This window comes from Artibeus jamaicensis, unplaced genomic scaffold (genome assembly GCF_021234435.1).
Source record: "Artibeus jamaicensis isolate MK-2021 breed Jamaican fruit bat unplaced genomic scaffold, CSHL_Jam_final contig_497, whole genome shotgun sequence".
NCBI classification, from domain to species: Eukaryota; Metazoa; Chordata; class Mammalia; order Chiroptera; family Phyllostomidae; genus Artibeus; species Artibeus jamaicensis.
The window spans coordinates 11,271,594-11,286,586 of NW_026521863.1; the positions used below are offsets into that span (position 1 = coordinate 11,271,594).

General features: G+C 44.7%; 1 protein-coding gene across 1 annotated transcript in view; it reads right to left on the bottom strand.

Moving 5' to 3' along the window:
* MTHFD1L (methylenetetrahydrofolate dehydrogenase (NADP+ dependent) 1 like) overlaps positions 1 to 14,993 on the bottom strand; it is a 173,935-nt gene that overhangs the window by 104,077 nt on the left and 54,865 nt on the right. Inside the window, exons 14-18 of the mRNA XM_037156849.2 lie at positions 13,803 to 13,910; positions 12,866 to 12,940; positions 11,428 to 11,530; positions 8,863 to 8,939; positions 4,726 to 4,866 (exon numbers count right to left, since the gene is read on the bottom strand). Coding sequence (XP_037012744.2) covers positions 4,726 to 4,866; positions 8,863 to 8,939; positions 11,428 to 11,530; positions 12,866 to 12,940; positions 13,803 to 13,910 — 504 coding nt within the window. The remainder of the gene's footprint in view (positions 1 to 4,725; positions 4,867 to 8,862; positions 8,940 to 11,427; positions 11,531 to 12,865; positions 12,941 to 13,802; positions 13,911 to 14,993) is intronic.

Consider the following 14,993-nt stretch of genomic DNA (forward strand, 5'->3'; position numbering starts at 1 on the left):
TCCAAGTCATGAAATCCAAAGACCTACAACCAAGATTGCTCTATCCAGCAAAACTTTCATTTAGAATGGAAGGACAGATAAAGTGCTTCTCAGATAAGATCAAATTCCAGGAGTTCATCATCACCAAGCCCTTATTATATGAAATGTTAAAGGGACTTATCGAAGAAAAAGAAGTTAAAGAAACATGAACAGTGAAAGGACAACAAACTCACAGTTATTAACAACCACACCCAAAACAAAAGCAAACTAAAAGGACAGCTAGATCAGGAGTGGAAACAAAGAAATGAAGATCTCAAGGAGGGTTAGCAACAGGGGAGTGGGAGGAGGAGAAGGGGGGAGAAGGTACAGAAAATAAGTAGCATAGACAGTAGATAGAAAATAGAAGGGGGGGCAAGAATAGCATGGGAAATATAGAATCTAAAGAACTTGAGACACATGGACATAAACTAAAGGGGGGGTAAGGGTGGGGACGGGGGGTAGGGTGGAGGGGAGTGAGGGGGGGGAATAGAACAACTGTAACAGTATAATCAATAAAAAAAATTAAAAAATAAAAAGTAAAAACAAAACACAAAAAAATGAGCAGAGGACCTGAACAGACTTTTCTCAAAGGAAGACACGGGATGACCAACAGACACATGAAAAAATGCCCAGTGTCACTGAACACCAGGGAAACGCCAATCAAACCCACAGGGTATTACCTTGCACCTGTCGGAACAGCTATTATCAAAAGGAAACAAATAACAAACTCGGGGAGGATGCGGAGTAAGGAGAATGCTGGTGCACTGTTGCTGGGAATGCAAATTGGTGCAGCCACTGTGGAGAACAGTATGGAGATTGCTCAAAACCCTAAAAACAGAGCTACCATGTTACCCAGGATTCCACTCTTGGGCATTTATCAAAAAGGAAAAAATAATTCAAAAAGATACATGCATCCCTATGTTTACTGCAGCATTACCAGTAATAGCTGAGATATGGAAGCAACTGGGCGTCCATCATAGATGAACAGATAGAGAAAATACACAATGGAATGTTAGCCGTCAAAAAGAATGAAATCTTGCCATTTGCAACAAGATGGAAAGACCTATCCTGGTAAGTAAAATCAGTCAGACAGAAAAAGGAAAATACCAATGATTTCCCTGACATGTGGAGTCTAAAAAACTAAGCAAATAAATGAAAACAGAAACGAACTCATAGATACAGTGAACAGACTGAAGGTTGCCAGGCTGGAGGGCGTGGAGGGTGTGGTGAAAAAAGGAAGGAGATTAAAAAGCACAAGCTTCCGGTTATGAGAAGACACTACAGAGGTGTAAGGCCCAGCACAAGGAGCAGAGTCAACAGTATGACAACTACGTGTAGTGAAGGACGGTTACTAGACTTATCGCGGTGATCACAAGGTATATAAATGTTGAATCGCTACGTTGTACACCTGAAACTAAAGTAACTGTAGGTCAACTATAATGACAAAATAAGCTAAATAAATGTTTTCTCCCATTAAGGAAAAAGCAACACTGATTATTGACAAAAGTTGGTCCCGCCTGACGGCCTGTCCCCTGGGTGGGCATCCTCACAGGCTGCTGTCACCCCCGGGCTATGTGTGACACAGCACAGCACCCTTGGTCCATCCACCTCGCCCCCTGGATGCATGTCAGCCACGCAGGACCTAATGAGTGACAGGGAAGTGACAGTCATTGCAGTTTTCCCAAAACCTTCCCTGAGGGTGTTTAAGAGGTCTGCCAGAAAGCGGGCCTTGCGGGCCGCCTGGAGGTGTTTTCAGGCAAATCTGCTCATTATGTTTTCATCAGCAGAGATTTCATTATTGCCCAAAGGAAGACATGAAGGACTGGAACGGGGCTATTCACAGAGCGGGTGGGGGCGCCGTGTCAAAGCACCCACTTCTGTTTCCCACGGCCTCTCCACGTCTCACCCCAGACAGAGAAGGCAGTCCCAACACTGACACCTTTGAAAGGCTTCTTCTTTTCCGTGTCTCACACCCTCTGTCTGCCTAGAGTGAGGCTGCCTCCTCCCAGTCCTAAGAATTTCAGGGCAGGGCCCCTGCTGAGTCCCCCTTCCTGGCAGAGAGGAGAGACAACAGAAATGAAGTCTCAGCACTACTGGAAAGGGTCGGTCACACCCTGGCTGGTGTGGCTCAGTGGATTGAGGGCTGGCCTGAGAACCAAATGGTCGCTGGTTCAATTCCCAGTTAGGGCACATGCCTGGGTTGCAGGGCAGGTCTGAAGTTGGGTACATGTGAGAGGCAACCACACACTGATGTTTCTCTCCCACTCTCTCTTCCTCTTTTTCTCAGAAAATAAATAAATAAATAAATAAATAAATAATCTTTTTAAAAAAGTTGGTCAAATAAGGCCACATGGCACACTTTAAATAAAAATCCCTTCCACCTTTTCTAAAGACAATGGCCAAGTATCTTTCTCTCCCTCCCCACCCACAGTTTGCATTAGCATTAACTTGGGCTGTTGTGCACTCTATGGACTTGAGGGCAACTGTCTTTTAACCAACCAGTCAGTTATGGGAAGGCTATCCTATGAGCAAACGCATGTGGTTGCAGCTGTGAGAACATTAAGTGGCGTGGGCAGCTCTGAACAGGTCAGCGAGGAGAATCTAGACTCTTCCTCCTTCTCTGCAAAGGGCATGAGTTTATTACTCTCTCCTTCTATCACCAATCGGGTACATTTCTTTTAGGTGATCAACTGCTATTTTTCCAATATTTCACCATTTAAGACTTATGTAAGGAAATCCAATTTATTTCTCACTTGATTTTACAAAATATACACTGTAAGAAATTATAAATACATTAAGATATTTTCCTTTTAAAGTTGCCAGCAAGGATTGGTGCAAATAAATCAATTCTCTGTTCCTAACACAGAGCAGGTGTTAGAAGGTAGAAGAAAAACAGTAGTTTGCTTGCTTTTCTGCACACAATCTTTGCTTGTAATTCTTGGTCAAATACACCTTGCTCAAGAAACTAAAAGAGGAAGGGAACTGGGCATTTCTGCTGGACTGTCTCAGGTGGGTTAGCACCTGCTTGGCTTTCCATGCCCCATCTCATCTTCTGCTGCTCCTTACACTCTGATTGTTACTAAACCCATGCAAAGAACTTCCCCTCCAAGGACAGCTGGGGCCACCGTGCCCACTGTAAGCTGGGTCACCTTTTCCATGTCCTGAGGCCATGGAGCGGGGAGCTTGAACATATTCTTCTGGGGGATATCAGAATCAATTATCTTCTAGGAAAGTTTAGAGGCCATCTATTCCAATTTTCACTGCAATACATAAATCCTTTTGACCAAGTTGAAAACAAGCCACAAGGTAGTAAAATGATAGTATAGAAGCTCGAGAGTCCTCCCTTAATTTCCTATGGTGGACCAACTGCGGAGAGTTCCAACTCAGTGCAATGCAATCTGCAGAGATTAAGTACTTTTGCAAAGAAGAAACACAAAAGATAACAGAAAAAGGCAAACTCAGTACATGTCGGATCCAAGATTTTTATAACACAGAAAAAAGTAGGTTTAGGGAAATAATATTTAAGGATTAAGTTTCAACTGACCCCCCGCAGTATATTTATTAGTACTTAAAGTTAATCCAATACAAAGAAATATATTTATATAGGAACTATAATATGTCAGTTTTGAGAGGAATGTAAAGAAATGTAAGGGCCTGGGCAATTTTTGAAAAGCGGTACTGTTATACCAAGCTGAATATGGGCTTCTCTTTAAGCTTAGTATGAAGCATTCCATAAAGCTGCTGATATGAACATATTTATTTAATTTACTTGACAAAGACCTATGAGATGAGTCAGTGAGATACATTTCTTCTGAAGCAGCCAAAAAGTAATCAAGACATGTTGGCAAAGGATTCATATTATGTTCTAAGCTTTTGGAATCAATAAAATATTAATCTTGCCTTTCCCCTTGCACAACTGTTTTTCAATTGGCAGCGCATGTATTAGATTCCATTACTGCCTGGGACCCACCGTGTGGGAAGTAAGCTTCCACTTACAGTAATGGCTGTTCACACACACAAAGGCCTATGTGCGTCCTTATAAACATGTGCACACAAATGAAATAACTACTTCACTGTTGGGGCTTAAAGTAACATTATAGATGGTTATCAGAAGAGATTAGCGTGCCAAATGAGAGGAGGAACTACAAAGGGCTGTGGGGTGCCAGGTTTCCGCGAGCGCTTTATGGAAAGCATCACCCCCTCAAAGTGGAGCTGGCAGAGGACCACTGAGTCCAGGGAGACCTGCTTTTACAATGGAAAACCGAAACCTAAGGCACACAATTAAAGAAGCCAGGGTACCCAGGGAACAAGCTGAAGCCCAAAATGTGCCAGGTTCACTTAATCTTCCCTTTCACAAAGGTGGGCCTGCTTCCTTCCTATCTTTAGAAAGGGGATTTACCCTCAGTTTCAAGCTGGCAGAGATCAAACTTTTTCAGAAGCCACAGACGGGCTGCAGGATGACCTCGCTCCAGGCCCAGCCGAGATCAAGACTGGAAAGAATCGGGAAAAGCTGGTGAAGTAAAGTTCACATGCTTTGGTTGCGGCCATTTACAAGCACATTATAAACGCCTGTGAGGGTAAAAGGTGTGTGCAGCACTCTCTGACTTCCCATTGCACACGCGGACAGGAGAAAGAAAACCTTCATCCTCCTGACCACAACAGCAGGGGCAGCGAGCCCTCTGGACACCCTCCAGTGGACGCGCTCACCAAATCTTCTGCCGTTACAGGATGCCCGTTTTTGTCACTGGCCACCACCATTCTCCCCAGGCGCTCCTTCATGTCCTTGAGGCTGTCGGTCAGGGCCAGCACCGCCATGATCTCGCTGGCCACCGCGATGTCAAACTGTGCCTGAAGTGGAAAGCAAAGGTACTGGTCAACGGCAGGGCCACCTGGACAGCCTTTTCCACAAGGCCACAAGGAGCTGTATCTGAGCAACTCAGTTTCGGCCGGCCGGGGGTTTCCCCTCAACCGGCCCCTCTCTGGTGCACACGTTTTCTGAGCGTCTAGAGCACGCATGGCCCTGGGCTTGGGGCTCTCTAGGGTGGTCTCCTAGGGTGGCCACTAGCTTCTTCCATTGGCTCTGCTGAGCAGGACTCGGTTTGGTTAGGCCCCTGCAACGGCTCATGGCACTGTCTGCTTCTGTAGCAGGTTCCAGACTTGTAATGAGTGAGTTGTGTGATTCCCCGTCTAATGCATGTCTCTACCACAGGACTGGCAGTGCCATCAAGGCAGGCACCCTCAGGGAGGGTTCACTCCTGCATCCCCAGCTTGCAGAACTGAACGTGAAACCCAACAAGCACTCAACACGTATCAGCTGAATAAGTGAACAGCCTGCTGACTGCACTTGTCATTGCGGGTTGCTGACTGCACCTGCCATGGTGTCAGAGGGCTGCAGCTGCCTGTCCAGGAAAGAGGTGAGGAGCAGACCATGAAGGAAGATGGTCCAGAGGCCAGCTTCCCCGAGTGAGGACGTGCTGACTTGTGTAATCCACCATGGCAACAGAGGACCCAGAATCAATTTTCAGCTGTCCATGGGGGCGTGGCCACATCAGCTCTCCAAGTGCCCAGCAATGAGTGCTGGGGAGCAACTATTGTCTGCACCTTCCTATTGCCTCTGGGGCTCTGGCTCCAGGCTGCACAGAGCAACAGGGACCGAAAGATATGCATGTGCACCCCTCCTCCTAATCCAGCCCCTGGACAAGCCACTTCACTGCACTCTGCCTGAATTCTCTTCCTCCCAAAGGGCATGAGAGCCAGATGCGTTCGAGCTTACGCAGAGAGAAAAGGGCTGCCCTAGTGGGATCACCTTATGAAACATTTTATTGCCCATTTCCGTCACTGACAAGAAAGGAAATGAAGCAACCAAGGAGCTTTCTGGCTACTTCCTGACTGAGATTTCATTCGTCATCTATTTAATGAAAAAATATTACCTGAAAGTCAAATGCGACTATATTTAATTATTACATGCTCGGTATAACCCATTCTAAACCTAAGTGATTTTTTGTTGTGTGATACTTAGGATTCTCTGTACTACCATTCCATGATAAAGAGTACATATTAAAAATGACGAAAGACATGGAGACTTTCTATACACAATATAAAACTGGAAATATTATTAAAATATTACCTGCATAAGTAATAGTTGGAATTAATAATACACATACAGGTTCTTCATTTGTAATCATTACAATTTCAAAATTGCATATCTTGAGCAATATAGAAAAGTGAAATGAACTGAATCAGTATAAATTTCATTGTTATCCATTTCAGTGAAGGATGTGGAGAGCTGCTCATTTTACTGACTGAGCGATGTGCAGGGCTCCTCATCTTTATTTTGCACATAAAATATTTTGAATCATATAAAGGTGTTGAGTGTGACTCTTCTTATTGTTCATAACAAATTTAAACAAAGGACATAAGGGCACGTTGGCAAGGACATGACCTGACACGGCTCCTCTGGAAGGTGATGTGGAAAGTACATGAACCCCTGAAACCTACACCCTCCTTGACTCTGCACCTGTGGATCCAGGAACTCGTCCTGCGACGTCATCACATGAGAACACACGTGAATACGTGCGTGTTGCCTTTGTGTGTGTCAGCATACTAAGGACAGCTGAACGCTGCAAACACCCTACGTGTCCATTAACAGGGAACAGGGAAATCCACTGTGATGTACCTACAAGATGAGATATTCTGTGGTCATTAAAAAGCCATCACACAGCTCTCCCTTTGCTGACAATAAAAAGATGTCTTCAGTAGGGTCTTATGGTTTAAAAAGAGCAGATGAAGTTTTTAAATATAATTCCCTTTTATTTAAAAACATTGTTGTACATAAAGCAAGACAGGATATAACCTTGGACAAGTTACTTAAATAATGTGATGTCTCTCCTCATTTGTAAACCAGATTTACAAATAGAATGTGCTGATAATGAGCCTACTGACACCGGGCGCATAGTAGGCATTCAAATCAGTGCCCAGTTATAGGAAAAATGCAGAGAAAATGCGAAAGGACTTCCTTACCGCTCCCGTTCTTTCCCAACCTCCTTCCCAGATGTAACTGTCAGCAGTTGCTGTACATCTTACCAGCTACCATTTCATGCATTTACATCGATGCATGAACACGGATGCCGGCTTTTTGTTAACATAAATGTGATTATACCACCTGTATTTTACTTCAGATTTTTGAAGTTTTTTTAACCTTTCCATTTCACACTGGTATGAGAGCTCTAAGTCTCCCCCATCCGTATGTACTTTATTATTTCCTGCTGCCTGTGCTGCAGAAGGAGGCACCAAAGGCACGTGACCACCCTACCAGCAGGCACTGGGATTGCTGCAAATTTTCACCATTACAAACACGCTGCAACTAATATCCTTACACAGTTTTTCCCTTCCCATATGCAAATATTCCTCACTTCCTCCTTTTTCTTCAACATTTGTAGACCTGGAGTTGAAACCGTTGGGTCATTTGAACATTTAATACTAACAAGCTGCCATTCAGGAGGCTCTGCCATAATTTGCATACCCGCTGGCTCCGTACAAAAGTCTCCATTTATATGCATCCTCACTCACGTTTAATAGTAAATGCTTTGATCAGTCCATAGGTAAATGCTACTTCACTGTTTTTTAATCAGCAGCTTTATGATTATGTATTGGCATTTAACTTGCCTTTGTAAATTGCCCTTTACTTATTCTGTTCGTGTAGTTAACAGATATTTATCAAATATCTATTATTACCACATAACCAAGTTCTACATGCTGAGAACACAGCAGTGGACAAGAGACAACAGGCCCTGCCCTTATGAGACTCACATTTTAGTAAGGGGAGGCGGCAAATAAGCAGGATAAGTAAGGGTAGCAGGGAAAAGAAAAATGGAGTTTGGCGACAGGCAGCTACAGGCACTTTCCCAGGGATGACGCTCCATCAAGTGAGCCACCGAGCTGGGGCCAGGCACCTCCAGTTTTAAAGAGGGTGACAGGAAAGGCCTCAATGAGGGCAAGACTTGAGCATCAATTTGTGGAAGTCCTTTTAATGTCTGGCACATCAATCCTTTGTTTTATATGTATTGCAAGTATTCTCTCCCAGGTTGCCAGTGGTCTTTTAATGTTTTTGCAGGTCCTTTTCTTCATACTCAAGATTCTCATTTTCTAATGTTAGAATTCTCTCTTCTTTACACTAAAGTAAAAGTGATTCTTAGTCACTAAGAAAACTTAACAGTGTAAAGGCCATAAATCTGAAACTGTCTTAAAATGTACAGTGCATCACAGAGAAACCGTAACTCAGAGGTCTACTGGGCCTGGCTAAAAACCCAGGGCATGAATTTATACTCCCTCAGCACCATCGCCCCACACTGGGGGCCCATCAAAGTGAAGGTGGGTGTCATCATTGACCTTCTGCTTTTTCCGGATTTGGATAATGAGGCATTAGCCTTAAAAATTCCTCAGGCTATGCAGCCACATAATGAGGTGGTTTTTCTTTAGCTTTTAGATCTGAATAATGTGTCTGAGATTTCCATTTTATGGTTGTCATGCAGACACAGTTAACAACTGGGTGGGCTGGCAAAAAAAATGTGTCAGGGTTGACAAGGGACCTGCTTGAGTGGCTCATCTCGGAAACACAACTAAAATCACACAAGAAAAGGATGGGAACATAGGACAGGGGACTCCTCGCCTCCCCATCCCTCCCAGTCCGGCTGAGGGACTGCAAATGATGCCTTGAAATGGTGGGGGTCCCCCGGGGCCACTGCAGGGACAGGAAGGAGGAGATGAGCAGAGAACCGGCTTCGGAGCTCCTGTAAACCAATGCTACTGAGAACTGAGCCGCTCCTGTGGAGAAAGACCACCTACCTGCCGGGAACAGCCCTTCTCTGTGTTTGCCTGCCCGATCGTTATTTTTCGTAGAAATCGGTCATTCGTATCCAGTACTGAAAGAGAAGAGAACACAGGGCTCCATCGGTGAGCACGGACTGGCTGCCTGGTGTGCGCTGGGCACTGTTCTAGTGCTGGGAGGGCGAGCGAGACACAAGGCCTGGCTTCCCGGGTGCAGACACTCCAGGGGGCGGACACAGGCAGGGGCCGAACAAACAAGAAGAGCCACCTAGTGGTCAGTGCCTCGAGAAGATAAAGAGGTGAGGTGACCGTGCGTGCCAGGGCATTCGTGGGGATGAGGTACCATTTTTGACTAAGCAGTGAGGAAAACCATTTCTGATGTGGTGACATATTATGCTGAAACCTGAGTCACAAGGAGGCGGCAATTAAGATGCTCAAAAGGATAAATGCTGACCACCACAGGACCCAACAAGCCCACCGCTACATGTGTATTCAATAGACTAGAAGGTGGGAGCTTGAACGGATATTTGCACATCCATGTTCACAGCCACATCATTCGCAATAGCCCACAGGTGGAAACAACCAAGTATCCAACAGAGGAATGAGGAAGCAACATGTGGTAGACACACCCAATGGAATATTATACAGCCACAAAAAGGAATGGACTTTTGATTATATGCTCCGACATGGATAGATGCTGAAAACACTAGGATGATGAAATAAGCCGGTAGGAATATTACTGTATGAGCCTATGTAGAATAAGAAAATTCACAGAGACAGAAAGTAGAACAGGGGTTCCCCAGGACTGGCAGAAGGGGCGTATTGTTCAGTGGGTGCCGAGTTTTTGTTGGGGATGATGAGAAGGTCCGGGTGTAGCCAGTGGTGATGATGATGGTGCAGTCACTGTAAAGCCTGGTGGATGTATTCAGTGGTACCAACCACACACTTATGACGGTTCCAAAATCTCCACAATGTTGTTACTTTTATAATTAAAAAACAACAACAACATTTTTACAAGTTTCCAGAGATTTGAGTCTCCTGTAGTTGGGGAGACAGACACACAGAAATACTGCATCAAATTATTACCAGCACAGCACCTGTGGGTTATTTGGGGGGTGCCTTTGAGTTTAGAAAGCACCCCCGTGTTGCTGTGGGTCTGTGCAAGGGGGAGGAGGGAGTTATGACTCCATTTTACAGAGGAAACTGAGTCAGTCGTTTGTAGAAAGTTGGACAGCTCATAAAGGGTAGTGCCAAGATTCAATGTCTGTCTCTGTCTCCCCACCTCACAGTCTGTGGGAAACACTAAGTGCTTAATGAGCTATTTGAACGGATTCCCAGAAGGGAAGCTTCACAAAGGCGTGGGTCTGGGCGGTGTCTGGGATGGCCTGGGCAGGGAGCCGAGGGGGCCGCTGGGCCAGCGCAGGTGGAAGGACGTAGGCCCACTGGTCTGGGAAGAAGACGGGGATCAGACGGGGCTGCAGAGGGCCACGGTGCGGCGGTCCTTCCAGCCAAGCCACGTGATGGCAATTTTATCCCACAGGGGACAGAGGAGATTGTGTCATGCAGGACTGAGCTAGGCAGGGACAGGGCCACATCCCTACAGTATGAACCTACTGAAGTAGGGATGGAAATTTAAGCAAGAATAGCTATTAAAAGGTACCACAATACCTCAGGCATTTGATAAAAATGGAAGTGGGCAGAAATGGGAAAGAGGGTGGGCAGGGCTGAGAAGAGCGACGCAGGAGGGACCAGGAGCACGTGCCATTGAACCCTCTGTAGTGCCTCTGCCCTCAACAAGTGCTATTGCCACATTCCTGGCTGTATGTGACCATCTCCACTTCCATCTCCAAAGGACCGAGGCCCGGAACCTGCATGTGGCTGGCTCAGGGTCATGCAGGATGTTAGTGGAAGGACAGAGACACACTCGGGGCTCCTGACTCCACGTTAGTTCGTTTTCCCTCTGTCCCCTCCTGGTAGAGCGCAGTGTGGGGGGAAGGGGGAGGTGTCCCAGCTAAGAGGGAGACGGGAAGGCCAGGACCAGGACGGAGAGGATGGGGACTCCCTCTGCAGTGCATTCAGGGTGTGGAGAGTATTCTGTAACCGGCCGGAAGCATGTGCCAGACTCAGAGAAAAAAATCCAGAACTGAATATATGAATTTATGAGCTGCTTAGACTGGTGCTAAGAAAATAAGAGGAAGAAATTAGAGTGGTGGGTAGAGAGGACAAATAAGGAGAGGCACAGACTTCAAAAATATGTAGACTAAGAGGCCAGAGAAGAAAGAGATGAAGAAGGAAACTAAGCACCGTTCCTTGGACATGGGGAAGGCGTGGCAGTGGATGAGACCGAGCCTGGACGGAGCAGTTGCTTGAAGAAGGGGAGCAGCCTTCTCTCCTTAACAGGCGACGGAGACACAGACGTGGGTGACAAGGACGGGAAACAAACAAATGGGGGGGGCGCGGTATGAGACACAAGCTGGGCGGACAGACACGGGAGGAAAGGAGACCGTGACTCTGTGAAACTGTTTTCAGAGCTTCAGCTGGCCCATCGTTGCCCCCGCCCCCCATCTAGGGATCGGCACCCACCTCTCTGCCACGTGATGGTGGAGGGGTCGATGTCCAGTCGGGCGAATTTACTTATTTCCTCTTCCGTCAGTGCACCTGGATCGGTCTTGTTTATCCCCAGTTTCTAATGATCGAGAAGAAAAAGTGCGCCAAGTTTTGGAAGGAACAGAAAGCAAGATGCAACCAAAACGATCTCTCTCTGTTTTCTCTGTGACTAAGAGAGTCTTTTTAAACACTGAACTTGAACTGAGTAAACTGAGGGTTAAGTCACCTCATATAACCCAATACCTCCTAGGTGGAAAACACTGAAATTTGTAATATACCCTTAAAATGGCAGATCTGGAAATGTCACGTGGTCGGCGGCACCCAGAGCACAGGCCGCCTCTGCTGAGGGTCTCGGCCCCTCTCCGTGGTCACCGCGCGCTGTGCTCGGAAGGGACGTAAACCACCGTCTGTAAAACTGATGCCCCAGTTCCCAGTTCTTTTCCAGTACAAATACCAACAATTCCAGTAAACTTTATGTCTGTGCTTTCAAACCTAGTTACTTCTAATTCACTGAAGGAAAAAGATCCATCAAAATTGATAATGTATCTATTTCTACAAGGGAAACGTTCTGAGAAAATGGCTTTTAATGAAGAAGTGTGAAGGCAAGAGTCTGGGCCAGAAACTCTCTGTGCTGCAGCTGCAGAGAGGACCCTGAGGCGGTGGACCTTCCAGTCAAGCCCCAGGATGGTGATTTTGTCCCACACGGGATGGGGGAGGACGTGTCACACGGGACTGAGCTAGGAGGGTATGCTGTGTGTTGTTCTGACAAACCCACTCGGGTGAGTGGGTTTGTCAGAACAACATTAAAATCAATCGTTACCACATAGTGCCGATAATTTATACCATTACAGTTAGTTTTTAGTCTCTGAAAAAAAAAAAACAAGGGGAAATTTAATGAGATTAGTAAAATAAGCCACAAACAGTGCCAGAAAATAGTAATGTGGATAAGAATTATGATTGCTTAGTATCATGTGGACTGTAATTGAAAAAAAAAAAAAGAAATAAAAATAAGTACAGCAAAAAAAAAAAAGATTGCTTAGTATCTTGCTGCAACAAAAACTTAAGTAGATGAATTCTCAAAGGCTGTATCTTATTTCCTAGGAATTGGGGAAGTTTCATGAAACAGGACTCTCAGAGATTCTCGTTTGTTCGTGGACTAGGGCCTCTCGCTTTCACAGAGGAAGAAGGAAGTGAGGCCTGATCCGCCCACCCTCTCTCTGGTGTGGGATCCAGGTTGCAGGCTTCCAGTCCTACGCTCTCTCTGCTGTAACTGTTCCGTCTCTTAATCGTTTACTACTTCACAGAGTGTCTGAAAACCGAAAGCGAACCAAGTTCAAAACTTCTGGCTTTGACAATTATTCTGATTTGTTTCTAGGATATTTCCTTTTCATGGGACCACTCACTGGAGACTTACTTTCAGTCGAGCGAGTTGAATGTCTGAAAATTCTCGAACTCCATTCACTAAAGGAACCAGGCGATTATACAGGGCCTAAGAACACAAAACAAAACAAAAAAACCCATAAAAGTTTAAGGGCCAACCATGAGCCTGGACTATTCATGGGATACAACAAAGTTCATTACATTTATAAGCAAACTGTTTAGATTACAGACCTTATTAAAATTCTTGGCTAAGATAAGCAATGCAGCCTTAAGCTCTGTCATGTTCATAAATCTGACTACATCTGACATAATGCACATTGCTAAGAGTTTGCATAAATAGATATTTCTTGATCTACAGCCTTATAACTATCAAGTTAATATTTATCAGAGTTTGGCTTCAAAAACACACCAGAAAGTTACTTTAATTGGAGGTAGTTGGGACCCTTGTAAAAGTGCCAGAAACCCCCACTTTTATCCATGTCTATTCTATGAGGAATTCGCACCCAGTACCCTGCCCCTCTCAGGTGCATGGTCTGCCTCTCAGGCTGCGTGCACCTGAAGCCATCAAGGGGGCCAGGCCTCTTTAACAGTCCACCCAGGGCAGCTGCATGTAATCAGTCTTACAAAGCTCTCTCTCCAATCTCTTAGTGTAGAACAGAGATTAAGCCTATGGACACAATGAAGAGAAGTGGCCCACCAACTACCTTCAAAACTAAAGACCCATCTTAAAGACTATTTGGCTTAAAAAGTAGTATTAACACAATCCTCTCAACGAGTGGTCATGAACTCACTTGGAAATCTGACCCAAACAGGGACCCTCCCCACAGGGAATAAGGACACATACACATTCATAAAATTTTGAATAAAATTTCGGGGAGTTCACAGACTCCAGAGGTTCTCTACAGGCTCTATACGAATCCAGAAATCCTGGGACAAGCGTCCCCCAGTGGCCACCCAGAAAGCCTTCTCACCTTATCAGTCTGAGTGTTTTCATGCAAAATCCTCGTGTCGATGGCAGCCGCCAGCAAGTTGTTGGCAGCGGTGATGGCATGGATATCCCCAGTCAAGTGAAGGTTGAACTACAAACGAAACGAAAACACCTTCCTACTTGTTTTAAACAACCGCGGCAGTATTCAAGGACTTTCTGAATAAGTAAAATATTGTGCGAGTTACATAGCCTTATAATGATCTGAGCCCCTAAAACAGCCTAAACCAGCAAGTCAGTGCCAGGGTCTTCCGCTCAACAATGGAGAACTCCTGAACAGAAATCTGCTGCAAAGTTTCTTCCTGTCACAGGTGAAGGGTGAAGCATTCTGATGGACGTAGTGAAGGGTTTCCTCATTTTGTTTTCCCTATGGTATTTTCATTTTTATGCATTATTTTATGAGTTACAAAGGGCGTTGTATCAAATATACTTTGGAATGAGGCAGGGCATGAAATAGACAGTAACAACAAAATAATATAAAACACGACAAAGTCTGAGAAATAGGAAATACATCGTTCTCACAACTCGATTCTGCTATTTTTCTTCCCAGTCTTATGTGCACACATGAATATGATTTGTAAAATCAGCATACTTATAATTTGGTACCTGCTTTTTAATATAATGTATTATTATGTAATAATCTTGTCTATGTACAGTTACAATTTATAGGGACTGTGTAATTGAGCAGATGTACCAAAACTGTTCAGTCTCCCATGCCTAGTAATTTAAGTGGATCCCAAGTTTTCACTTTTGCAAATAAGTATATAATTATTAAAAAAATGCAAATTGCTTTTTGAAAAAACAATCAGTTGATAATAAGCGATCTATTTCCAGCAGTGTGGTCCTGGGGTTGAAGGATCTCAATAGTATCACCACACTGCTTCTTGAAAGGGCTGAAGGGCCACCAGATCAGTGACCTCAGCAACAAGGTGACCTTTGGGCTGAAACAGCGACTTAATTTATTTTAGAAAGTGGGGTTCTGTTGTAAGTCACATTTTCAGTTGTTGGAAGAACTAACATTTCTACTTTCCAGTTAAAGTCTTATTTTATAACAAAACTTTTGCACTTAGTGTTAATAGAACTGGCATTTTTTATATCATTAGTCTTCAAAATATAATCTGATATCCTGTTATTAAGACATTTAAGTTTTCTCCCCCCATTTCTTTAATGTTATAAA